Here is a 27,539-nt window from a genome sequence, read left to right on the forward strand (position 1 = left end):
GCTAATGTTTGGGGCTGGTTCCTCTACTGAAAAGCCATGTTATGCAACATCTTGACCTTTCAGAAGACACTATTTAAAAACAACAACGCCCTTTTTTAAACAAAAAATATATTTTAAAAAAGCTTATTAATGCGAGTGACAAAAAACATTTTTCTCTTTCCCCATCTGGGTGTGGCCAGGGGAAGCCTTGTAGCTCCTCCAGTACCGTGTAGCTTCCCCAAGTTCAGAATGCCCTACTAGAGGGCATGGCTACGTGGCTCCATCTTCTTAATTGGCCCCCTGATTTAAAAAAAGTCCCCCCACACTTAATTTGGGATCACTGCCAAGGGCTAGACTCCACCTGATGCCACTGACTGATCCCAGTGACTGGGACACTGAACCCATGACCGTTCCTTTTCATTGGTCCCTGGTGTGGGTTGCAAGCTTATTTGCAGAGAACAGGTGGAAAGTGGCGTCTGTCCCCAGTGGCCTCCCTGGCCGTCTCAGAGAGGCTAGGCTGCCTTGTTTTGCAGGGGATGCAGAGGGCTTTGCACATCACCTTAGTTTGAGATTAAAGTGCCAAAATTGAAGTTGGAAAGCAGTTACCCCATCTCTCACGCTCCCTCTGGCGTTGTTGATAGTATCTCAACCCCCTTCTAATGAATGATGACTCCCCAAGTTCATGTCACTTATCTGGTTCTGTCAGAGTTCTTTGCCTGCCTATCACAGTTATAAACAAGATTAGGCCACTAGAAATGCCCATGTTTGTAAAGTTGGCTGCCTCTAGGGTCAAATTCTGATAACACTAGTGAGGTCTGGGTATGGTAACTTGTATTTCCTAATGTTAACTTATCGTATGTCAGGAAAACAGACTCCTCAAGTGCTGACTGCCAACTTTTACTGATGCTACTTCTCTGCTACTGATGATGAAGCTGCAGTTTTTTTTTCCTCCAAGATTTGACATGATCCATTCTTATTTAACTTAAACTGGAATGTGTCCTGGTGTTTTCATTCCCCATAACTCACTTACTATGTCCTAAAGTTTCCTTTAATTTTGCAATTAATAAAACAGAAGATGAGAGATATAAGTATCTTTCCTTAGCCACAGTAACATGTCTATGATTACGTTCATCCCCACCCGGAAAAAACACACACACACACTCTCACCTTCTAAAATGAAAACATTTTGGCCCTAGCCGGTTTGGCTCAGTGATTAGAGCATTGGTCCGTGGACTGAAGGGTCCCAGGTTTGATTCTGGTACAGACCTTGGTTGCAGGCTCGATCCCTGGCCCTGGGGCCCGTGCAGGAGGCAGCCAGTCTCGATGTGTCTCTTTTACATCGATGTTTCTCTCTCTCCCTCTCTCTCCCTCTCTCTCCCTCCCCCCCCCCCCACTCTCTCTGAAAAGCAATGGAAAAAATATCTTCGGGTGAGGGTTAAACAAAACAATAAAATGAAAACAATTCAGAGAAGTATGGTTTCTGAGGTCTGACATCTGCACTTCGATTTCTCTTTCTGTTGTACAAACAAGTGGTCTCTAACAAATTGCTGATGTCAAACACAGCTGTAGGCTTATGAAATACAGTAAGCTTGAGAATGAAAAGGGCAACTAAACAGAGATGCTTTATTTAGCAAAAAGCACAGTAACCTTCCTTACAAGTGAGATTCCCGGGAGGGAAATATTTGTCATGTTTGGCTCTGGGATTGAGAGGGCAAGGTGCGTCCCTCCCAGTGAACCAGAAAGCAAGCAACAGCACACCTAGGTTCTCACCAGGGACTGCAAGAGTGGGTGCCAAGATTATAATAAACTAGGACCTAAAATATCTCACGTTTTGAACCAAACATGAAACTTTGGGGGATTTGTTTTAAATTTCTCATTGGCAAGTTGTGGCTTCCTCCTTAAGCAAGAGAAAGGGTAAAAGGAATTTGTGTACCATCCCTGACACACCTCCCTTGCAACACATTTTGTGCACTGGACATGAGTGAAATTTCATCAAACTGGTCAAATTCCTCTTGGGAGGTGGAAGAAAATAAATCAAATCAGCAAGAAACATTGGCGTTTAAAACAATAAATAAAATAATAATAGCTCTCCTCTGTGTCAAACATCACTGCTCCCAGATCAGCTACTTATTACCATAAAACGTAGAACCCTAGCCAAACTGCCTCTTGTCAAAAGTACTAACAGATCTTCCAGAAATGTCCCCCTACCAAGGTAACCTTTTGGACTCACCCTCCCCTATTCCTTTGCCTTTTTGTCTCAATACTCCAACCGACCAGCACACAATTTCTGTGAAGGGCTAGATAGCAGGTGTTTTAGTCTTTCTGGCCCACGTGGTCTCTGTTGCAGCTATTCAACTCTACTGTTGTGGCGTGAAAGCTGCCATCCATAATATGCAAATGATGGGTGGGGCTGTTCCAGTAGTTATTTATGGATGCTGTCATATAATACCCACGTGTCACAATTGTCTTCTTTTTTTAATGCTTCTTCTGAATTTTTTCCCCCAGCTATTTAAAAGTGTAAATACTATTCTTAGCTCACAGGCTGTACAAATGTAGGCAGTGGGCTGTAGTTTGCCAAACCCGGCCCCAGAATACAAGTTTTCTCCTCTAGGAAACACGATGTGGCTTGGTGGTGTAGGGGCTCCTAAGGAGTCACCCCAAAATGTGCCTCTGTTCTTTGATGGGAGGATTCAAGACTTTGAAGGTGTTAGTATGCAAATTAATATTCAGGACTATGTGCTATTTCAGTCATTCAATCCCCAATATCCTTAATGAGCTTGTTTGAATATTTGATAAGGAAGGACTTGTCCTCCCAGATATCCAAATACGTGATAAAAGTGTGCTAATTAAAATAGTGTGGCATTGTAGTAGAAATAGTAAAATGGTCAATAAAACAGCCATGATGTATATGGGAATCTAATATATGATATAGGAAGTAATTCCAATTAGTAGGGGAAGGAATAGACCACTTAATGGCATGGGAACACCTGGCTAAAGTTAGATCTGCTCCTTATACCACATACCTAAATAAATTCTGGTTGGATTTAAAATTCAAATATAAAGGTCAAAAAAATGTTGGAAGCAAATGTGGAAGAGTTTATTTTCTAATTTTGGGGTAACGTCAGCCTACCCAAGCAAGATGGAAAAGCCAGAAACTATAAAGGGAAAGAGGAAGTAGTGGACTAAACAGGGACTTTGTGACCAGGAGTTGAATGAGAAGCATTTTTTTTTTCCCTGAAGGAACAGTGTATTTGGGTACTATGTGAGTAACTTAAGAAACAGCACAAAAACTTTTTAAAAAAGTAACAAGGCCTTGAAGAAGTATGTCTTAAAGCAGAGATTCATAAATGTTTCTGCCATGTACCAGTATCTGAAATAACACCCATGATTTTCAGGGGCTTCACAATGGGTGAAGAGCTAAAAAAGTTTTCTTCACACCTCAGGTCTTTGCACTTGCTGTAGCCTTTGCCATTTACCCTTCCCACATGCTTAGTGTCCTTACTTTCTTCAGGGCACATAGTAGAGCCTAATAACTGTTGAATGAGACACAGTGTTTGGAGGAACTAAGTGTCCTGAATGCTGTCGCCCAAGTTCTTCTGTGTTTTCAGCACTGGAGAAGTGAAATCTCAAACTTCCAAGAGGTGACTCAGGGGTGACTGTAAGGGGAACCTTCCAGCACTGGGATGCAGCTTGTGCATACTGCAGCCTTGTGCAATGGAAGCAGAACTGGAGCCCTTTTTCATCCCGTGCATGGGGGGTGCCCTGGCCTGCCTTAGATGGGTTGCTCCCAAGGTGGGGGAGCAGTTGGGAGTCTTCCCACCCCAGGCACTATTTGAGTTAGGCAGGCAGATGAGTTAAGGGACAGAGGCCCAGAAGGGCTTAGAATGCACTGGAGGGGACTAGTGCAGAAGCACCAACCTCAGACCTGCCAACCGAAGAGGGGAGGCACCAGCTGACTGACCACAGGCCTTTGGTTCCAAGGCTGTTGGCCTTTTAAAACCACCCCTGCTTCCTACCTCCCCTGTGAAGAAACACCTTGACACAGGCCAAGAAGAAATACTGAAGAACCATTTGCCTCTTGTTGGATATTTCTATTTCAAGTGAGTATAAGCTTAATAAACCAAAGAATTGGTTATCAGCAAAAGCAGCAATTTGACAGTTGTCAGGAAAAATGGAAAAGACTTTGGAATGGGCAGTGAATATCACTGAATGCCCTCTGCTATGTGTGACATTCACTTTTCAAGTGTGTAAATTTTCGTTTTTCAACTGTGTAAATTTTCAATAATGCAAACGTTTCTTGCGCATAGAAACAGAAAGAGGGGCTCGGGGAGGGGATGCCCAGCCAAGGCCCAGGGGCCCTGGCGAGATGTGGGGGTAGTTTCCTTTTACAAAGAATTCAGGGGAATTAAGTACTTCGAGCTGGCGAACTCGCTTTGCAAACTGTTTGGGGAGCCGGCGGTCCCTAGCGACGATGACTGCGTGGTGTTGGCCCCAAGGCAGGGGGCAGGGCAGGGAAGGGGACTGGGGCAGCCCTTGGGGACAGAGCTGGGCCACCGCGGAGGCGGGGCAGGAACAGGAGAAGGTGAGATCAGGCGGGCTAGGGGCGGGCACAACACCGCGGGAGCCGGAGCATGGAGGCTGGGGCGGCCCTGGGAGCCGCAGGTAAGGGGAGCCCTGCCAGCAGCCTCTCTGCCCTCAGCCTGACGGCCCCTCCCCGCGTGTTGGGTTTCAATGGCTGGGCTGGCGGGATAGCTCCCGGCCCCACTGCTGCAAACGCGGACAGTAAACAGCGCGCCTTGGGCAGGAGAACTTTCCCTGAGTTGGCGCCTGAGCTCCGTGATCCCAGTACCTGTCGCCTCCAGGGAAGGAGACGAGTGGGCAGGGACATTGGATGCGGGGTTGGTGGGGCTCTGGCGCTCACCCCCCGAGGAGCAGACCCTGGCTCGGGGTGCCCTGGAGCACGCTGTCTCCCGGGCCCCAGGTGGGGCTATGCCCAGTGCTCTCTGGGTTTGGAGAAAAAGCACTTGAAACAGATCTGCAAAGGGTTTCAGCAAGTCCCGCAAAGGAGTCAAGTTTGCATGGAGCAGGCTTGGGAGAGTTAGATGCTGAGAACTTGCGAGGTCTCTAGGTATGATGTTCCCACAACCACCACGAAGTGGCCTGAGGACACATTTCTGGAACACATCCCCTTAAGTGGATGGCCCTATTAGAAACAAACGTAGTTTTATTATAATGTTGATGAGATGCGGTAGAAACCTAAGTGTTGTTTATATCAATTAGCCTATGGCAGAATTGGTTTCTTTGTACTTGTTTTGCTTAGAGTCCTAGAACTGTTTGTGACCTTAAGTGAGGTACTTGTTTTTATGACCTGCACTTAAGAGCTGTGCCTTTGAGCTGTTTTCCTTCTGATTCCAAGTGAGTTAAGGAGGGAAGGTGGCCACTAGCCAATTGTGTGAATTACTTACATTCCTCTTCAAAGTTTTCACTGATCTAGAGATTGACAAAGGATTTTGTCTCTGTTTTTAGAGGGGGAGATACTGTTTCCTTTTTAATTTTGATTTTTATGTGGTCCTTTCTGGAATGTTGGTTGTCATGGCTGTGGATAGTGAGTTCTGTTGCCAATATATATGTGTGAGAACTGAGGCAAGAGAAAAAGTGACCTATTCTTTTGCTTTCATCTTTCTTGTGCACAAATTGGAGATTTTGCCCACTTGGGGGCTTACTGTACAGAAATATCTCCTATGTTTTAACACTTAGCCAGTCTGCACCAGAGCTGCTCAGACCATGCTTTCTTTCTCCCTTCTCCTCTGCTTCCCAGTGGTACCATAAGTCAGTCCCTCCCAACCACTACCTTAGAGCTGTGTGGATGCTACCCAGATGTACTTTGTTTTTATGGGAAAAGCAATGGTTAATTTCATCTTCTGAAAAAGTGTAGTTGGCCTAAATGGTTAAAGGATTTCCCTGTATTTACTTCAGCATTCACTGGGGCTTTCATAGGTGCTGATGGCCCAGATGACACACAGCAGTCGCCCTTTAATCATTTCCGCATTCGCTAGATCCTAATGGAGTGGAGTTTTGCATAGCTGAACTGTTGCCCAAACTTTGATAGCCCATTTCCAAAAGGGCTTTGAGCAAATCATGTCTACGTGAGAATCTTTTTTCTTCAGCAAGGAAGCGTTAATCTAAGAATTATGCTTTCAGATAAGGCTGTATCCAGTCCCCACTCAGCTCTGGCACTAAACTGTGACATTTCTGTGATAGTTGTGTTCTGTATCTAGATGAGACTTCTCAATATTGGTGTGTCTGATTGGTGTGCCTGGTTAGGGGGCACTATCCAAGGGAGCTTTGGGGGCTCCCAATAATAATGCAAGGCATGCCTCAGGGCCACACACGTTCTCCCCACCCCCTGAACATGTATATGTTTTTAATTTCCCTGATGCTGAAGACCTTAGGTTCCACAGACCATCTGTTGCTGTCATTTCAGCTTGGAGTCTAGTGGGAAGGAAAGAAAGCCAGACACAGTCCAGTTCTGTTACTCCCTCATCCTTCACCTTGAACTTCCCTCATCTGTAAAACAAGGAATTGAGCTGCCTTGTAAGGACTATTAGATGAGGACCTGTGTTCACCAGAGCTGACTGCTGGGCCCATCCTGAAATGTGGAGTAGACACAGAGGCGGCCATTTGTTTGCCCCCACCCCTTCTGTTTACACACAAAATTGAAGTGTTTGTGAGAATGACCTATTTTATAATTTCCATTTAGGATGTCGGTTTAGTGTTCCAACTTAGAAAAGTTAGGTGTTGCATAGTTTGCACTGGAAATAAGCAGAGCTTTACAGACAGGAAAGCTCCAAGCAAGGAGGGACATCCTGACAACAGTGGTGACACAAATAAAGGAACGGACTCTAGAACCCAGAGTGGAGGAGGAATCTAGTAAAGCCAGTGCCTGCCCTTAACTCTGGGACTCCTGTAGCTGAGTGGAGAGAGAGCAGGGGAGATGGGGGCCTGGGTAGCACGTCCTCTGGGCATTGGGAGGCCAGGAACTGAGGGCTCAGAGAGGGAGTTCAGACAGCTTGGTTTGAGACATAGACCTGAAGGAGGAGAGACCAGAAAGAGAAAAAGCCATTGGCAGGCCTGGTGCTGAAGGAGACCAGCAGGTGCAGACCTGAGTCAGCCGGGAAGGAGGGTCAAGGGGTCAGCATGTCACAGGGCCCTGATCAGGGCAGGCACAGCTGCTCCTTCTAAAAAGGACAAGGAGAGGGAGAAGGCTGGGCTTGAGGTGCTGATGTGAAGAGGGAAGGTGGCATTTCCCTTATATGTTGGGAGACTTGGCAACATTTGGGGGAAATTAGCCCTTAGGAGCACTTACTGGATGCCTGGTGTTACACTGAGGCCTTTCCATGCACTACCTTAACAGATCTTCATAATAAGTAGTAAACGCAGATACTATCACTGTCCTCCTTTTACTGGTGAAGAAGCTGAGGCACAGAGGTGAAGTCACTTGCCTAGGGTCACCCTGCTAGTAGGTGGCAGTGTTGGGATTCAAATGGGGTAGGGCGTGGTCTGACTCCCCAGAAAGGAACCTGTCATAGGGTAAAGTTTAAAATGGAGCCCTCCTCTCCATCCTCAAAAAGTGGATGCTCTGGAAGGAGGTAATCCATGAGCCAGTTTCTCAGAGATGACCCCATGTTGACATAAAACTTTAAAACTGTCAAATACTCATCAGCCATTTGGGGTCTTCCCTAGTCCAAGCTGTACAAGTGTGCCCGTAGAGGAGCTTGGACTCGGCAGGCTTGGGGATCCAGTTCCTGGGGAGCAGAGCCTCACTGGGGGGTGATGGGCGGGACCTGGGCTAGAATTGGGACTCATCACTGTCACTCAGTGCGTCTATAGCCTTCAGCGCTTCATCCAGAGGGAAGGGCAAAGCCAGGATGGTCTCTGAAGTCCACTTGGCCAAAAAAGTTTGTCAGTTACTTCAACTCAACCAGATTGTAGTACTCAGAAGCGGGACCCTTAGTAACCTTTCCGCCCTGGTGCCCTGCTCACTCCTGGCACACGGCAGCTGCTCCGTGAGCCCTGAGTGGAGGGCTCAGGTCCTTTTAGGTGTGGTGAAGACCTTTGTTGGTTCTGTGGCGGTAGGAAGGGTTACTGTGCTGGGAGGGATTTTCTGCAGGTTTGGTGTTTCAGGATGTGGGGCAATGCAAGCAGCCTGCCACCCCTGGGGCAAGTGCCCCTGGTCAGCCCATTCCCCGGCAGTGTCTTTCTAGGGACCCTGCTCTTCTGTGAGGGCTGGTCCTGAGTGGGCCCTCCTCATGGCCTGGGCACATTAGACATCAAGGGCTGCACTGTATCTGTGTGAACGGGGATCTCTACTGCATGCGGCAGGGCCAGAGATGGCTGGGTCCTGACCCTGTCCTGGCTGGACAGAGTGAATGACCGGGCAGTCATGACTCAGGTTGGGCAGTGGGAGGGCACTGGAACTGAAGCATTGTCTTTCCAACCTTTGAAACCCTGGTCTGGTGACTGGCTGACTGACCTGAGCTGGGTTCCTGGTGGCAGCTGGCTCCCTGCCCCGCTGCTGACATTCAGCCCAGGAAACTTCCAAACAGCGCTATAGGAAATGCCTTGTTTTCTGCTGTGTTGTGTGGTAGAGAAACCAACTTCAGGGCAAAATTTGGTCACATTTGTTGTTAGATGCCCAAAGTGTCACGTGACTTTTCAAATCACGGGCGCTGGGGGGAGACAGTGGAGTTAAGTGACTGTCAGTAGCAATTGGAGGTCTGGGGCCTTTGAATAACACTTATTATGGTGATGATGTAGCAGCTGTGGCTTACAAACTCCCTTCTTTTGAGTGCACCCCAACCGCTGCTATGGGGTTTTGGTTTCTGGGCCAGCAGTCAGCAAGCTTGGGTGGGGGTAAGACACACAGCATGTGTGGCTCTGAAGGCCTCTGTGTGCTGAAACCCAGGCATGTCTTTCTCTGGCCCACTGGGAGCCTTCTCACATTCCTGTGCCCAGGCAGCGCCCTCATTTCCCACTTAAACCCCGTTGTCTCTGGAGGCATGGAAATCTTTTGACACTTCTTTCCTCCTTCAAAGCAGCGCAGCCACGTGGGCCACTGGGCACCACCTGAGGCTGAGGGCTGGGGTCTCTGAGGGAGGGCTGAGGGAGAGTTCCTGTCCATGTGTACGTGGGGTGGGGGCTCCCCCAGGCCCAAACCCTTCTACACCACTGGGTTTCCTTGACTTGCAGAAATTAAGATAAATGTGTTTTTCTTGGAAACCAAGTGTCTAACCACTACTCGCAAATTCCATTAACAGAGAGGGAGAAAGTCGTGTTCATTTTCTTGCATTTTGCTGAAATGAACCCTAATCAAAATCAAAGTCTCTGAATGTTTCATTCAGTAGTAAGTGCTTGAGAAGTCCATGTTGTAGAGATGTCAGATTGTATAAACCTTCCCCTCACAATGCTGTCTCCCTGCCCACTTGTCCTCTGTTACGCTGCCGCATAGTGTACTGTTTTGGATGAGTGTATGTATGTGAGTAGATGGGTATAACACCCAGTGAATTATAGTGGGTTGTTTTGATCTTTATGTTTTCCAATAAGTGATTTTGTAATGCACTTGTCACCCATGTTGGTGCTATTAAAACAGCTAGGAAAAAAATTTTTAAGCTCTGCAGAAACAAAGGTATTGCTAGTGTTTTTTCATAATACATGAATACTGAAAAACCATATTATTAAATTCTTTAAAAAATACTTGGGGTAAAAACAATAATAAAACAACATCTGTCCTGCAAAAACAGTCTAGTTACTTATTGATGAATATCTGTTTTTAATCATAACCATTAAATACTGAATTAAAAATGAATTTAAATAAATAATAATTAAATATGAATTTAATTGAACACAGATCATCTTGTCATTTCTTGCCTTCTTTTCAATTGAGATTCCCCCTGTTCTTGCCCTAATTCCATTTTCCTTCTTTCCTACTTCAAAATTTAATATCTATGTTTCTATTATTTTAAAGGCTAACCTAGAAATTTTAATATGCATATTAACTCTAATTTATTCTGAAATTAATCAGTTCTAAACTTTTTCTGGAATCTTATCAGGGCTTGAGCATGCTTTCACTCCAGTTACCCCCTTCCCAGTTTATGTGCTATTGTTGTGAAGCACCTTAGTCTATTTTGATTTTTTAAATTTCAAATTAGCTGGTTCTGTTTTGATGGTCAGCATTGGCTTGGATTTTATCCATGTTTCTGAGTTTCTTTGCTCCTGTTTCTTTTTGTCTAACTTTTTCCTGAGGTCATTTTCTTTTCCTTTGGTAGGCACCCTTTAGAAATAAAGTGAGGATCTGCAGGTGGGCGACTCACTCAGGTTTTGTTTTCCTAAACTTTTTTTTTCACTCACATTCTTGGAAGTTACTTTTGCTAGATGGAGGATGAAAGTATTTTCCTTTTGCGCTTTAAAAATGCTCTTCCAGCCTGGCCAGCGTGGCTCAGTGACTGAGCATCGACCTAGGATCCAGGAGATTGTGGTTCGATTCCCGGTCAGGGCACATGCCCGGGTTGCGGGCTCCTCAATCCCCAGCAGGGGGTGTGCAGGAGGCAGCTGATCAATGACTCTTTCATCATTGATGTTTCTCTCTCTCTACCCCCTTCCTCTCTCTGAAATCAATAAAGATATAATAAATAAATAAATATGTTCTTCCATTGTCTTCTGGCTTCTATGATTGCTGGTGAGAGGGAAGTTGTCGATGTAATTGGCAAGGGAGGGTCTGTATTTCCCTTCTGGCGGCTTTTATGATCCCCTTTTTGTATTTTTGTTTTGCAGTTTGACCACAGTGTGTTTAGGTGAGGACTTTTCTTCTTCTTGCCTTGGGGTTGGTTGGGATGCCAGAATCTGAGAATAGGTGTCTTTCATTCATTCTGAAAAATATTCAACCATTCTTTCTTCAGATCTTGACTCTTTTAAATTATTTTTCTTTTTCTGGAACTTCAATTATGTTGTTACTGGACCTCATCATTCTACCCTTCATGACTCTTAACCCGATTTTCATGTTTTCCACCTGTTTTGTCTTTCTGTGCTGCATTCTGGATAATTTCTTCATATATATTTTTCAGTTCATTGGTTATTTAAGATGTTCATTTCTAGATCTACTTTCTTTCCCCTAGAATCTTATTGGGCAATTGAAAAAAATCTTGGTCCTTTAAATTCCCTACTTAATATTTATATATTGGGTAATTTTAGTATTTGCAGTGCTTGTGTGTCTGATTCTGTAGTTTATGCTGGCCATTTCATGGCAGTTTATTTTTTTATATGTTCCAGGATTTTTTAAAATCAGGTCTGAATGACCCCAAAGCTAGTGAGTGCCCTTGCCCTCATGGCCAAACCTCACTGCCTTTGTGGCCTGTTGTTGGGGAGGTGTGACAAGGAAGCAGATAGCTAAGATGCTGTTTCCTCCTGTCTGCCCCAAATCGGACTCCACATTTGTCCCCAAGTGTCATATACCTTTGCATGCAGAAGGAACAGTATGTTTCATTCCCACCTCCTATCCTTTTGCATAATTCTGGGGGGGGGGGAATAGTTTTGTCTTTGTGTCATTTGCCTAAAAGAAAGACTCACTGAAGCTCAGATTAGGAGACCTTCATATTAAAAGCAATTAGGATTACATAAACCTTTGTGTGGGTGGCACAGAAAGTCATCTGCATATTTACCATCTCAGATTTGGGACAAGGGGTTTATTCTCAGCCAAGTCAATGACAAGTTGAGAATTGGCCAATACTAAATATGTGATAACAGAGCAACAGGCTGCCTGTCAATTAACCGGGTACGAAACCTTCCCGCCACCACCTGCAGACCTTTCCCAGAGCTGCCTCCACTCCCTGACAACTTTGCTCATCTGCTCAAAACATTCTAACATATTCTACATTCTGTCTTCCAACTTTTTTTTCAATTCTTTGCTAAGAATATTTTGGCAATCAGATGCTCATCAAAAACCAACGAAAATATCCAAGTGTGTCTTTGCTTCCCCTTCTGTTCTCCGCTCCTCTGCTTGGAGGATTGCTGTGCCGACACCCTGGCCCCCTTTCCTGGGGGCCCTGAGCTCCAAGCATTTGCATGTTTGTTCTCAGTCTCTGACATTATTTCAAGCACTCTCCTCTCAGGTGTGTGTTGTCACCTGTCAGAGTTCTGGAACAAAGGGTCCCTAGTTAAGTAAGTTTGAGAAATAAATGCTGGGTTAAGCAGATTCCATTGCTGCAGAATTTTTAAATGTTCTGATTGCTGACAGGCACATGGAACTCCAAGTGTAAGCTCTGAAAGCACAGCAGGCCCCCTTTTTGAAATGTCCTGGCCTCAGAAGCCCCCCTGCACAGCATAGCTTGTGGAGCTTGCCTTCCTCAGGATGTACTTGTGAAAATGCTGGCATGATACAAGGGAAGTCACAGTGAAAGGTGCACAAACCCTGGATTCCACAATATTAAATACATGCCAGGCACTGCCTCACACAACTGTGGGTATTCAGCTATTTACTGTTTGCAACAGCCCTGTTAAAAAAATAAGTAAATGTAATCATACTTTAAGTTAAAAGTAGTTCTCAGTTTTAAGGCTTCCTGTGGTGAATGCTTTCTTTGGAGGCTCAGGATGAAGTTTGCATTTATGAATACTGAGTTTCTCTTAAGCACGCACACAGCTCTGGGGATCAGACTGTGAAAAGAAATGAATGCCTCACTAGAAATTGGGATCCTGATGAATTGCTGGTCCTGAATTCTGAGCAATTGGGGTGGCATTTTAAAATATATATATTTTTATTGATTTTTTTAGAGAGGAAGGGAGAAGGAGAGAGAGATAGAAACATTGATGAAAGAGAAACATTGATCACCTGCTTCCTTGCACACCCCATTCTGTTGATAGAGCCCACAACCTGGGCATGTGCCAGTCTGGGAATTGAACCAGTGACCTCTTAGTGCATGGGATGACACTCAAGCCACTGAACCACACCGGCCGGGCTTGAGGTGACGTTTGGAAATCATCTTCCTATTGGCGCTTCCCTACCACCCTGGCTGTGTGGACCACCAGGGTTCAGACCAGTGTAGAGACTTTCTGCTTCCTGTCCCTTACAGTGTCCTCTTCTGTCTGGTCAGAAACTAGCCTCCAAACCCTCTGCTAAGCTCAGAGTTAGTCACTTCAGCCCCCTAGTCAGATTTCTTCTATAATAAGGATCCCTTCTGACAAAAATTTTCTTTTAGAAGGAAATTAATTTCTGAAGGAAGAAACACCACTTATGTAAAAACAAAAACAAAAATAAAAAAATTCTGTACAAGCTGTATCTACTCAACCATTTTTATAAAACAAAAGTCAAATACCATTTTATAGTTTTGCATTCTCAAATTTTTTTCACATATTATCATGAGTGAGAATTGTTCTTTTTGTAATTTTAGAATGACAATCCCCATTACTAAAGGAAATCAAGTGATTATACTCAGCTTTTCCAATGACACAATGCTGTGCAGTGACCAATGGGTAGAAGCTTTCAGTAACGTTCTAAAAATATCTTTATTAATGTTTTTCATATGAGAAAAACCACACTTTGCTGAAATGAAAGAATTTTTCTAATCTTTGTGGTAAAGTGGTATTTGGAGAGAATATTCAGCAAGTGATACTGAATCAATGGTTAAGTACAGAGCATTGACCCCTGTGAAGGTCTTCGTTTACTGGCATTGCTATTTACATAGGGAGGACCAAAAAGTGCTGAAAGCCCTGGATCATTAGGCCTTACCCAACTCCTCAGCAGTGGCTGGCTGATCCCCAGTGGGAGACAGGCCGTGGCTCAGGGGTGTGTGGCATGCCTTTCAAGCAACCCTGGGAGCTCAAGCTTTGGCACAAAAATCCTGAATGATTTAAGTATTTTCTCTAGAACATAAAAATTTAAGTATTTTGTTTTTTGGATGACTACAGCAAACATATGCTTAAAGTGAATTCTTAAATTTGGGGCTCATTTGGGGATTTCCATTTCTTTACAGTCTGCAATGAATTATCATTTCAACTGTGGGCCTTTTTTTCCTAAAAGCATTTTACATTGTATTGAAAAGATTACATTCTTTTGGCTTTGGAAAAATATTTCCTGTTCAGTTCAAGCTATTAAAGCCTGTTAGCATTTCACATCTGGAAGCCCCTGCCCAGGCCTGCCTTCCATCACCACCAAAGCGAGCGTGGCAGCCTGGTTCGGCCTCCAGAGCGTGCGTAAGACACCCCAGGCTTGTTTACTTCCTCAGGGCCCCTTTGCACTGCCCAAGTGTGCCCTTGTAGTTTGGGGCATAGGTGGGGCCTTCCTCCCTCTGGGATGCAGGCAGGGTCCTGTGTGTGTGTGAGTGTGAGTGTGTTCATTCCTTCCTTCTGGGTTGGGCAGGGGTCTTCCTTCTCTTGGGATTGTGGAGATGCCTCTCTCATCCAAGGGTGGGGGTCTTCCTTTCCAGTGGGCATTGGATGTCCCCTCTCCTCTCCCTCATTTAGCTGTTCCTTTCACTCTGGCCCCATTTCCCAGAAAGCTAACCCAAACATTTTCTATGTAAGAGGGAAGCTGCTCAGCTTTTCTGACCAGGGAAATTCCCCAAAAGGAGGAGAACTCATTAGAACTGAAAGGCTGGAGAGCCTCGGCCTCCCCTTGTACCACAGGCCTGCTCGGGGTGCAGCAGGCCCTGTGTGTGGGGTGCAGGGCTCTTCACCTTGCTTCCAGGTTTTAAAGGAACCAAATGTGGGTGCCTTGGTGTGGTGTGAGCCTCGAGAGACTCAGACATCCTTTTCCTGGAGGGAGGGCTCATTTTTGTCCTTGGCGCCCTGCTCCCCAGAGGTAGGCCCGGGCAGCTCCCACTCTCAAGATCCATTCTCCCGGGCTTCCTGAAAAAAGCCTCCCGAGGGACCCACTTCTAGTTCATCCAAGCAGTAAAGCCCGGAGTGTCTTGGGTGCCCTGGGGACATTGTCCTCTGAGTTCTCTGAGGGGTTCTCAGCCCCAGCAACATAAGTTACAGGGAAAAGATTTCATGTTGTGCAAGGAGCAAACACGTTCTCTGCATTTCTCCTGCCCACATGTGACCATACCGGTGCCAGGCAGCCCTTGGAAGGCGATGGCAGAACCAGTCAGAGGCCTCCCTGGGCTCCCCGGGGTCAGCCAGGCCTCTGGGCCCAGTGGTCTTAGGTGAGGTACCTCCACACTATGCCCCTCTAGGGAAACCGGGACAACTGCAGTGTCTCCCTGTTACAAGGGGTCTCAAGGAGCCAAGTTCAGCTTCTCTGTAGGACTGGTTGATAGGGCCTTTCTGTCAGCCCTCCACCTCATAAGAGAGGACCAAAAGCCTGGATCTGACAAACAAATCTCCCAAACACCAGGCCTGCAACAATGTGAAAGTCAGGGTATGTCACTCCTTAAGAAGGTGGACATTCCAGCCCTGCTGGTGTGGTCCAGTGGTTAGAGCATTGGCCTGTGAACCGTAGGGTCACGGGTTCGATTCCTGGTCAAGGGCACGTATCTGGGTTGCAAGTTTGATCCCCAGCCCTGGTTGAGGCCGGGGAGGCAACTAATTGATGTCTTTCTCTCACATCGATGTTTCTCTCCCTCCCCCTAAAAAAAAAAAAAAAGCAAATGGACATTCCTGGGGCGTTCTGAGCAAGATAGCAATTTAAGTGGATTTCATGGGATAAGTATGCAGCGTGACAGGAGCCCCAGGGTGCGCGCAGTCTGTTTTTAATGCATTTAAATGTACACTGAATCTTTTTTTTTTTTTTTTTACCTTTGGGAGCCACTTGACCGAGTAGATGAAATGAACAGCAGTTTGAGCAGAGAGCTCAGCTGAAGGGAAAGGCACAGGGAGGGGTCTTCGTGGGTCGTGGGGTCAGGGCAGAGGAGAAGGCTGCACTGAGGTTGCCCTGAGGGGTCCTGCACTTCCTGGGTGGAGGTGGAGGGGGTGAAGCTCCCTCTGCTATGGAGGGTCAAGTTCAAGGTGTGTGAGTTCCTACAGGACCCAGAGGTGGTGAAGGCGTATTAATTCCCATCCTAGGCCCAGCTAAGATTTGAACACAGGACTCAATGAGCCCTTGCCTTTTGGGGCTCCAGGAGGGCTCCCAGGTGTGTAAACCTTGAGGATGGCAAGGCAGAGGAGCCGAGGACTTGGGGTGCTGCAGGGGAGGGGACATGTAAGGCCTCAGGGATTGGGACAGGACACTGTTTCAGTGGGGTCACTCATGACCTGAGTGTTTTACATGCATGCCCTGGTGTTGCCACAGTCTCTAGCACAGCATTCTCCTTTTCAGACCTCAATTTCCTCTTCTGTAATGGGAGTTAAGCCTGACTCAGTGGGCACCTGGGCCCAGGGTCTGCTAGCATAGTTGTTATTGTGATTTGTGGATGGATGGAAGGGAGGGGATGAGGCCAGAGGCTGATAGGGGACCCTGACGCCCTGAACTAAGAGCATCAGGACATTTGGAAAGAGGTCACGCAGGCTGAGTTTATTTTCAGTGAAAGATTTGAAGTGGTTTCTGATAAGGAACCATTGGGTTAGATCCACCTGGCTCCCGAGCTCTCTGCCTGGAGGTCCCAGCAAGGCGTGGGGATGGGCTATAGGTTCATCCAGTGGGTCATATCTGATCAGTTGCTGGGGCTTCTTCGCTCATTGTAGTGAGAGGGGGCCTGGGATTCCTTGAATGTGTGTGTGGAGAGAGAAGGGGAGGAGGGGGAGGGAGAGGAAAAGTGGCAGGGAGAGGGGGGAGACAGACAGCTGCTTCAGCAGCCTCCTCCACCCATAGGATGCCCAGAGTTGAATCAGATGCAGGGTCCACAGAAGGGGAGGGAGTGACAGAGGCCCCTCCCACTTGGGACATGCCATCCAGAGACCAGCCAGCATCTCAGGGAAACCAACAGCCACTTCCAGGCTGAATTGGATGCTGTCAATTTGTGTGATTATTTAAGGATCTGATTTTCCTCCAGAAGTGTGGCGGTGAGGAAGAGGTGCTGTAGGTTTTCAAGTCAGACTAACTCAACATTTATACTCTGTTACAAAAGGTGGCCCAATTAATGGGGAATGGGCAGAGCTTAGCAACCTGCACGTGTATGTGAGCTCACAAAGTCATAATGCAAGCTGGACTTTGTCAGAGCCATCACAGTTCTAACCAGCTAGTCTCAGCTTCCCAGGTCCCTACCTGCTCGTGCACATGGCCACTGTGGCTGACCCTGTGGAAGCCACTTGGTGGTCTGGGTGCATGAAAGGAAGTTTCCACAACAGTCTAATAGGGCTCATGGTGACCTCACATCTCCTTGAGCTTGGTGCCAACCCTGCCATCAGGAATGCCTTTTATTTTCTTTTGATGCCTGCTTTTTTCTTTTTCACTAAAAAATAGGTGAACATAATTTTTAAAGTAAATGTTCTTTGGGTGCTTCTTTTTTTAATCTTCAAGAAATAATTGACTTTCCTTTTAACAAAAGAGTCAAAGTTATGTCATTTCTTGCCTTCTTTTCCCCTAGCAGGCATTTACCCAGTGGATATTTTGGAAGATGACCCCGAAGGGCATCAGGAAGCAGCTCTGGCTTACTATGCCACACTTGGGGAAGGGGCGCAGTCCTCAGCAGAGGTCTTCTCTCTGCCTACTGGGGAGCAGGTATGTGTGACCTTCCATGTTGGTAGAGAGCTCTGAAGAATCTAATATATTTATTAAAGTGTAAAATGGTAGTGAAAATGTATTACAGATTTAAAAAAAAAAAAAACTTCTGGAGTGAATACTATATAATTCCGCCGTGAGAAGCAGAAGGAATCCTGGATTGGGATTCTGGAGTCCTGCATATAAGTCCAGTTCTGCAAGGCACTGAGCCACACAGCCTGTTGTGAATCCCAGGTCTACCACTTACTAGCTGTGTGACTTTGAGCAAGTGTCTTAATCTCTCTGATCTTTGTATTCTCATCTCTGAAATTGGGACAGTGACAAAGCTTGCCTCATACTGTGGTTATGAGAATTAAATGAGATACTGTATGTAATGCCTGTTGGGCCTCAGTTTCCCCATTTGTAAAACCAAGGGATTGATTGGTCTTTGGTCTGTAAGTTTGGGCTCAATTCTAAAGTTTTGTGATTTGGAATGATATTATATCAGTTGAAGCGAAGTGATAGCCATTATGATTTTTAGCACTGACAGGGTTGCACTTTGAACATGTACTAGGAAGGAGTGGATAGAATGAGAATAATTTATTAGGATGGTGGGATTGTGGGTAAAATTTAAATATTGTGTTACTTTTAAGATCTTTTTTCTTCCCACTGCAGTAAGTAAAAAGAATATGTGAATCTTCTTAAGTCACTCACCTTTCTTTCAGATTTGAGTCTGGTCTGTTGAAAGAGACAAGATTTTCTTGTTTTGTACCCAAAAGATTTCACTCATACCAGAAATTGTTGCTGTCTGGCAGGCAAAGTTGGTTGAGGAAGAGAGGGTTTTATTTCACTGTACTGAAGTTGTTCCAGAATGAATTAAAACAATGGCCTGTACAGTTTATATAGTGTGGCTTCCATGAGATTTGTAATCAACTCCCAGAAGAATCCAGGTCCTGGGATGGTTGCTCAGAGCTGATCTGCAGAGGAGGCCGCTGTACTCACACGCTTTTAGCGCCCTCTGGTGGCAGTTAAAGCAGAAATGAAAGCAAGCTCTTTTGGTCAAGGCTGGGGCTAACTCTTAGGGAGCTAGGGAGCTGCGGGGCTGCAGGGCTGGATGGAGTGTGGGAAATGCTAGGTAACCTGAGAAGTGTGATGAAAACAAGAGTTAGCCCTGAAGTTCTTAAGAATGAAGTTTCGATCATCTGCTTTTATTTAACGTTTATGGATTACTTTATAAAAACCTAGTATATTATATGCTTAGTATGTGAATAATTTTAGTGTTATTAGCGAAGACATAATAAAATAAGATAGTTACCAAAATTAAGTTGTTTTGATAGAATGACTTTGTACCTATTTGCTCTTCCCCTTCTAAAGCTGGTTTTATGAAAATAATCATTTGCTTTCCTACCATTTTAGCAGCTAATTAAGAAATGGTAGCAGTTTCCTACCACTTATCAGGTTGAAATAATCTAATTTGGGAGGGTGTTGGATCTCCTTTTTGCTTTCGGCAAGTTTAACTTTTCTTTTTGAATCCAAAGAGATTTTTTCAAACAAGAAGAAAGGGTATATCACGACACGTCACTCTGGTCTCCCTAAAAGCCTTTTCTTTTCATATGTTACTCTGTTTTCAGTCTTGAAATTGTCCTCTCCCGCTTAAAATGCAATCATGCTTATTGGTTTTCCTGGTCGTAGGACAGTATATGTTCATTGTCAAATATTTGAGAACTATAGCCAAGGCCAGAGAAAACAAAATCACCCACAGTTAACTGCTATAAGCACGTTGATGTGTTTCCATGTGGTTTCTATTTCTATATATGCTTTTTTAACATTCATTCAGATCACAGTCTGAATACAAGAATGTCTGTGATAAGCCTCTTTCCATGTCAATACAATGCTTCGTGTGTGTGGTTGGTGATGGCCTTGTCATGGCCGTCTCGTGGGTGACCCATGTCTCACGTAACCACTGTGGGAGGCCAGTATGGGGACTCTCCATTAAGGTGACTTGCAGACAGGGAGGCACGAAGATGTTCGAGGGTCTCGGGACCCTACAGGAGACTGTGAGGCCTGCTGTAGACTGACAAGCAACCTGCCTGCCTCATGCAGCTGACACATTCTTTCCTTATTTTGTTGTGCCCTCAAAACAGACTTTGCAATAGAATGTGTTGACCTTTTGCATTGGGAGCTGGGAGCTGTGGGTTTAATGACCATAAAGAGAGGGTTTGGGGTGTGGGTGCTGGAGAGAAGCACCCTGGGGCAGTCCCAGCAATTAGAGACCCTGAACGTGCTGCTTGGTGTTCATAAGCAAGCAGGCACCCAGCATAGGTTCTCTGGCCCAGGGCTGCCAGGAAGCCAGAGCTGAGCCTGCAGGGCCAGAGGGGCCACGAATCTCTCGAGACTGCCTGTAGCAACCCGAACCAGGGCAGCAGGCAGCCTGAGTGGCAGTGTAGGTGGACATGCAGGCTTGTCCATAGAGTGGCCCCAAGAGGTCAGGGGAGCCCCTCTGCTGTCCTAGGAAGCATGTGGAGGGAGAGACTGGGAGGGCTTCAGCTGAGTCTATGTTGAGTTGGTGCCTGAATGATGGGCAGGTGAACCAGGGAAAGGGCAGGTCTGCTGGGAGGCGGCAGCCAAGAGCCTTAGTCATGTTACCCTTCGAGTTAGCTCGGAGTGGGTACGTTTTTTGTTTCTATGTGACCTGCATCCTATGAGATTAAGCTCTGTGTAACAGTGGTCTTTCATCAAATACTGTGCTAATTGAAAAGTGACTTCTGCCCTTCCAATGATAAAAGAACAAACGGCGATTTTATCTTTTTTTCAGGTTAAACTTGAAGCTTCATCTGTTTGCTTTTGCACTGTGCACCCTGATGAACCTCAACATAAAATCTTGACCTTGGTCAGTCCCCAGGACACAAAGACAGGTGGGTAGTTACTAATAGATTTTAAAACACGATTCAGATTTAATGTTTACAACCACTGGCACCAGGTACCTAGGAGATGGTGATTGGTGCTGAGGCTGGACTTAGATCAGGGAGAGGTGATACATTTTCAGTGTTTAGAGATGAAATGATGCATTGTTTGTGCTCATTGACACAGACTGAGTGTTTAGTATTAAAGACACTAGTCCCCCTCTTGCCCACAGTGACAGTGCTCACGCCTGCTTTTGAGGGTAGAGTTTGCTTACTAGTAACCTGTATGGGTTGCGTGCACAGGGTGGAGCCCTTCTGTTGGAGCGTCTCCCCAGCCCTGTGAAGCACAGGGACAACTCATCCCCCAGGACAGAGGAGGCGATGAGGCCTCCAATGGTCCAGTAAGTTGCCCAGGGCCACCGGCTAGTGCAAGGTGAGGGGTTTTGGCCAGGTGGTGGTTGGGTTGTAACATTTATGTCATCTGTAACTCAGTTATTCTTTCTCTTCTGTGATGAGACCACTTGTGACCGCTCTCAACTCCTGCAATTGCATTCTCTAGAAAGGCCTGGCCCTGCTCTGGTGTGCATGGGGCAGGGGCCTGGGGCTGCAAGCAGTGGGAGCAGGAGGTGGGGAGGAGAGAAGGGCTCTGGTTCACCCATCCACCTTGAGCCCAGGGCACCAGGAGCTGTAAGTAAAGCACCCTGTCTCTGACCTCAAGGGAGTCCCGACTTAAATTGGATCCTATTTCGGAAATTTCTCCTTTATTATACATTTCTGTACTTTACAGATTTCCTACAGTGATCACATATGGCCTTTTTAATAAGAAATTTAAAAACACAAACCAACCCTTAATTAATCAACTGTCCTTAAACGACGTATCTGGTGAAAGTATGGGGTTTAGGTCTTTAACTACAATTTGCAGAGGAGACTTCGTCAGCCCTCCACCCCACCCCCAGACTTTGGCCTTTTGCCTGCATGTCAGTCAGGGGTTTGTGCCCAGAGGATACCTGGCTCTGTTGCTATCTTGAAGCCCAAGGTGACGTCCTTCACCTGGGAAAGTTACTCTCTTGTTGCTGATCCTGAGACTCCTGCTTAGCTGACTCCGGGGCTGAGCTGTGTGTGACAGTTTTCTGGTCAAGGTTCAGGACATCTATTTCCATCTGGCAGAGCCTGGTTTCCATGAACAAAGGGTCTGTGATAGCCCTAGGCCTTCAGCATGGCCTTGAACTTGGGACTCCACCACCAGGCTAGAGACAAGGAGCAAGTCAGTAACGAGATGTGCCCACAGGAACTCCTCAGGGAACACATTCTCAAAAACTCCAAAAGTGTCATTTACCGACTTGAAGAAAATGTCCAAATATCAGCAGCCCTCCCCCAGCCTTTTTCCAGCATTTCATAATATTCTGAGGATAGGTATTTAGCTACAGTTTGCATAATGTAAACATATGACCGACTCTTGTAAATCTGTTTCGTATTAATCCTGTACTTAATTTGTTGGTTGTTTTCAAGAATGTAGTATAATAAATATTCATAAGCTCCAAGAAGTCTCACTCTGGGCCTTTCCATATATGTGTGTGTATGTGTGCACGCGCACTTGTGTGTACTCATGGGTAGATGGAGGTAAAAAGGATCAGAGCTCTTTGATAAGCCCCAGGTATGAGTTAGTTATTAATAAGCTGGTTGAATCCATCACAGGAACTTCTGGTAACCCTGTGAGCAAAGGAGAAACATCCTGGGGTTGCCCACCCTGGCGGTGGGCAGTCATGTCTCAGGGCTGACTGCTGTTAGGATGTGGGTGATGAAGCTTTCCAACTTCCCCCTTAAGAAACTGGGGATGCACTTTCCAAACAGGTGGTTTGAGAATCATAAGCCCTGTACTCCCTTTGGGTCCCATTCTTGACTGTTTCTGTGATAAGAGGCTGGTTTATGTCACCAAGGAACAAGATCCCTCTTCTCTCCTCAGAGGTCAGGGGAATGGGACTGAACATTCCAGCCTTCTAATAATATGGTTGGTTCTCCTGGCTCTCAGCCTCTATCCTTAGGTGTGGTCCAAAAGTAACCTCATCAGCATAACAAGGGACACCTCTATCCCTATCATCACTTAAGAAATTTCAAGGGTTTTAGGAGCTCTGTGCCAGAAACTGGGATGAAGACCAAATATATATGTACTTATTATAAATCACAATGTCACACAGATCCTCTGCCCATTTTTTTTTTTAAATATATCTTTATTGATTTCAGAGAGAGGAAAGGAGAGGGAGAGAGAGATAGAAACATCAGTGATGAGAGAGTCATTGATCGGCTAGCCTGCAACCCGGGCATGTGCCCTGACCGGGAATCAAACCCTGATCACCTGGATCCTAGGTCGACGCTCAACCACTGAGCCACGCCCAACCGGGCGTCTGCCCATTTTTTAATCTGACTTTTTTTCCTGTTGAGTTGTATGAGTTCTTTATATATTTTGGATATTCATCCCTTGTCAGAGATATGATTTGCAAGTATTTTCTCTTATTTGGTAGGTTGCCTTTTCTTTGTTGATGTTTTCTTTGCCGTGCAGAAGCTTTTTAGTTTGATATAGGCCCACATGTCTACTTTTGTTTTTGTTGCCTTTGCTTCTGGTGTCAAGTATAAAAACTCATCGCCAACACTGATGCCAGGGAGTCATTGTAGCTGTTCCCTGATGACTAATGATGTTGAACATCTTTTCCGGTGTTTATTGGTCATTTTATGTCTTCTTTGGAAAACAACTCAGATCTTTTGCCGTTTATACTGGGTTAGTTATCTTCTCACTATTGACTTTTAAGAATTCTTTATATATCCTGGATACATGTCTCTTATCAGATATATGATTTGCAAAAATTTTCTCCCATTCTGTGGTTGTCTTTTTACTCTCTTGATGGTGTCTTTAGAAGCACAGAAGTTTTAATTTTTTATGATGTCCAGTTTATCTGTTTTTGTTGCTGTTGCTTGTCTTTGGTGTCCTAGCTAAGAAAACTTTGCTTGTTTGAAGAGTTGGGCCTTCCATCAGCTATAATGACTCTTCCTTATGGCTGTGTAGTCAGTGTCATTTGAAGCTCTGGGTGCATTCTTTATTTTTAATCCAAGTCATTCAAAAAGTGCTGACTTTCTATTCATGTAATTATTATACCACCAAGCACACACCCAGCCCATTATTTAGCATACATTTCTGGTTCATCCACAGAGAGATGTCAGAAGATTTTATGAGATGCACGTCTGAAACAAAGCATAGAGGGAAATCTGGCTGCTGTAATTAGGACAACTTGTGTTTAGTTACTCTCCAAACACTAGCCTAGAACACTTGCCAGCAAAGGGAGTGAGGCCAGTTTGTCTTCCCTGGTCTTGGAGAATTCATGCTGGTTTCAAATCCACTTTCTTTTCTGGAGTCTTCATAGACCATCTTTCATAATTCACTCTAGACCATCATAGGAGGGATGTTCAGGGAACCAGGCATTAGTTCCCAGGTCTGCCTTTTCCTCTCACACACGGGCACCACTGGTTCATTGTTGCTGTTTCTGGCCCAGAGATTGAGGGTTACAACCTCAGGATCTCATTAGGACCTCCTGGCCCCAGGCTGTCAATTCACTGGATCTAGAGACTTGAACTTCTCTGAAAGTAGCTACTGCTCTCCTTTTGCCTGTCTGCTGTTTCCAGCGACCAGCCTTGCTCCTCACCTGGAAGCTCTCTGCCTGCCCAATATAGCTGGTCCTCTGAGACCAGTAGAGCATCTGCTAAGTTGTGTTTCTTTCCCCTCTGAGTCTAGCCAGCCTCCCAGAAGCTCACCTGTCTTCTTGACCCATTTCCTCAGCCTGCCCAAGCTTACTTAGTGCTCTGGCCTTTTCTACTTGGATTTTAAAGGATCATGGGGTCCTGAGAACCTGTCCTTGATTATGGGGCCTCTCCATCCTGTGCCCTGTCCTTTAAACATATGACCCTTTCTGATGGAACTCCCCTCTTCAGGCTCCCAGGCCACAGGCATCGTTTTTCTAGATTGTCTAATCCTACTTTCCTTGTTAGGAAAATGGTCAGATTATTTTTTCTAGCTCTTTCTGACAATATCTGTTTGATATTTTTTCATAGAACACCCAGTGGTTAGATGATCAGAGGTAGGGAAAAGCATGTCTAAAGACTGATTTTAAAATGTCAATTTGTAATGGAGTCAAATGAAGGAGACCTAATGCCACCATGCTGTGGAAGTTTCCAGAAAAGCAGACTCTTGAGTATTGCTGGTTCTTGGCAGGGAAGGGGTAGTCTGTTCCAGACTGGGGGCAGGAGGCCTGAGAAGCTCTCTGCTGTCCACTTCCTGGGACTCCTGGTCCTCTCTCCTGGTACCCAGGTCCCTTGTGGTCAAACGTTGGTCACAGAGGCCAATGCTCTGACTACAGGGCTGGGGGGCTCTGGACTGACAGGCACAGGGGACCTGGAAAGCAGGCCCCCAGCAGCTCCCACCCTCCCAAGTCTTACCATGAGTCCCACCAGTCCCTTCTCTGAACATTTTGAAGTTTCCTTCAGAGATCTTCTTATATTCTTGACCCTTGCCTGCAGGGAAGGCCGCACAGATGGGGAATGAGAAAGATGCCTTGTGATGTTATGGGGATGGGTCCTGGGGCTGAAGGTGGGTCCTGTCTTTGGATTTTCAGCCCTTCCCAGAATGCTCAACTCATGATCCCACAGGAGGATGGGTAGAAGGAAGGACATGCCCCTGGACCCCTGGGAGAGATGCTGAGAGACAACTTGGTGGGGGGATGGGTTGGAGAAATAGTGGAATGGACAGGATTTGGGTGGGGGGAGGAGAGAGGAGGAAGGCTCGCGATGATTTGGCTTTTGGCTGGGCTTGGTGGTGGTGACTGATCTTGGGTAGATCAGGAGCTCTTTGAGGGGAGGACTTATGTTGCTTAGATCTTCTGGGTTCTTCCTGCAGGGTATCTGGTGACTCCTCATTAGCTTGCTGTGCAGGGGAGACAGACGTGGGCAGGGGAGGTTGGAGGCTGAGAAACAGAAAATAGACTCTCGGAGGAGGGAGGAGGGAGACTGAGGGAGGCCCTGCCACAGTTGCCACGTGTTGACCCCCCCAACCCCCGCCTGATTAGACCGCCTCCCCCCTCCACCCCCATCCCCAGCCTGCTTCCAGGACATTATGAGCCCAAGCATAACACTCATCCTTCAAATGGCTGTGGGGTTTTTTTTACAGTTTCTGGTGATTGTATGTCAGATGCACCCTGAGAAAAATAAGCAGGGATTCGAAAATGATTTTCCTGGAAAAGCGTTCCCATTATAGGCCTGTAGTGATGGCAGGAGCCAAGGCAAACATTCATAGGAAACCAGAGCCTTGACTATCTGCCTTGCTAGTGGCTGTCCTAGTCTGGGGGGGATTGCGACAGGGAGGGCCTGGGGCCAGGCCTTCCCTAGGCCGCATGCGTTTGGGGCAGCTGGTGGTGGGTCAGGAGGGGGTGAGAGGGTGGAGGGTGAGATGTGCCCCTAGGGTGCCCAGAGAACTTCTTCAGGACTGGGAGGCCATTTCTGCAACGCCCCTTACCCCTTAGCATACTGCTTGGATTTTGGGGAAGGTCAGGGGTGGGAATCCAGAAAGTGGAGGTGGGGATATGCTGTAAATTTCTCACCCCCATAGAAAGGAACCCCGCTAGAGCAGCTCCTGGTCCTGCCTGTGTCTTAGAGCGACCTGGACTCCCTGTAGTGGGGGTGGACGGGGCTAAACCCCAGCTCTGTTCAGCAGGTGGGCCCATTCTCCTGACTCAGTATAGTGGTGGTTTATGTGTATCCAGGAAAAGCAGCTGATGCGGTGGGACTGGGAGAGAGGCTTGCTGACCTGGCAAAGGCTGAGTTGTAGAATATGGAGAAGCAATTGCCATTTTTCTGGTGTTCAGATGTGACGACCCCCCCCCCCCCCCCCCCCCGGCTCACCAACACCAAGTGGCCGGGGACCACATGGATAGCAGGCTGTCGGGATCTTGTGGACACTGGCTCTTTATGGTTGAGGTTGGGCTGGGTTTTTGTTGTAAATGGCAAGATTTCACTCTTTTTATAGCTGAGTAATAGCCCATTGTACATACCACCACATCTTCTTTACCCGACTGTCTACAGAACTGCCACGTGCTAGCTTTTTGGATAATGCAGAAGCAAACATCTTCCTGTGATGGGTCCTGTCCTCCCACCTTCCACATCAGTGGGGTCTCACCTAAATGGGTGTGACTGTTTAAGGGAAAGAGTTCTGGCCAGAAACTCAGCCTGGGTTTAAGTACCTGCTTCACCGGGCAGCCGAGGAGCCCATGTGGCCTCGCACACATGGCCTGGGTGGGGCAGCCGCAGCTGGAGGAGGACCGGAGTTCACCTATGCAAAAGGATGTTCCTGCTGGAAATAGAAAGATGTTTCCCTGGGGCCGTGGTGGACCAGATGGAAGAGCCATTCACAGTGACAGCTCTGTCTTTTAGGAACACGTGTTGGCTCTTGTTTGGGATTTCCTTCTTTAGTCCCTGTTAATTTATGACACATAACCGTTAGTTGGATTTAAACGTAGGGGAAGACAGCCTCCCACAAACAAAGGCATGTCATTCTTATCAGGGGACTAATGGTATTTGGAAAACAAGGAAGGTCAAAGGAAAATATTCCGAGTGTCAGGATGGAGCTCTGGCCTGGGGGCCAGGTGCATTTCGAGGCATTTGAGATTTCACTTCTGCAGCCTGAGCTGTCTGCACTCTGTCTGCTTCCCCAACTCTGAGAAGCTCACCGTGTGTGCTCTGGTCCAGCCTACCAATTTTAAGGCTCCGTCCTAGATAAACCAGCTTTGGCGTGCCTTGCCTTCTGCCCCCACATCCCGTAGTCCAGCTGTCCCTCCGGATGCAGGCCCCCGCCTCGCCCCATCCTCCTCGAGCTAAAATCTATGGCCTGAGAACCACAGGCAGGCTGATGCCACAAACACGCTGCAAGCCAGATGTTCCCTTCTCCACGGCAAAGAGGCGCCCAAGTTCACAAGCATCTGGGAAGCGCCTTCCTT

At 46.5% G+C, this 27,539-nt stretch overlaps 1 protein-coding gene across 1 annotated transcript in view; it reads left to right on the top strand.

The window, feature by feature from the left end:
- Positions 1 to 4,610: 4,610 nt before the first annotated feature.
- FAM169B (Protein) overlaps positions 4,611 to 27,539 on the top strand; it is a 35,628-nt gene continuing 12,699 nt past the window's right edge. The window contains exons 1-3 of the mRNA XM_087829255.1: positions 4,611 to 4,641; positions 17,493 to 17,626; positions 20,421 to 20,520. Of these exons, the coding sequence (XP_087685381.1) occupies positions 4,611 to 4,641; positions 17,493 to 17,626; positions 20,421 to 20,520 (265 nt within the window). The remainder of the gene's footprint in view (positions 4,642 to 17,492; positions 17,627 to 20,420; positions 20,521 to 27,539) is intronic.

This window comes from Miniopterus natalensis, chromosome 22 (genome assembly GCF_054644295.1).
Source record: "Miniopterus natalensis isolate mMinNat1 chromosome 22, mMinNat1.hap1, whole genome shotgun sequence".
In the NCBI taxonomy this organism is placed as follows: domain Eukaryota; kingdom Metazoa; phylum Chordata; class Mammalia; order Chiroptera; family Miniopteridae; genus Miniopterus; species Miniopterus natalensis.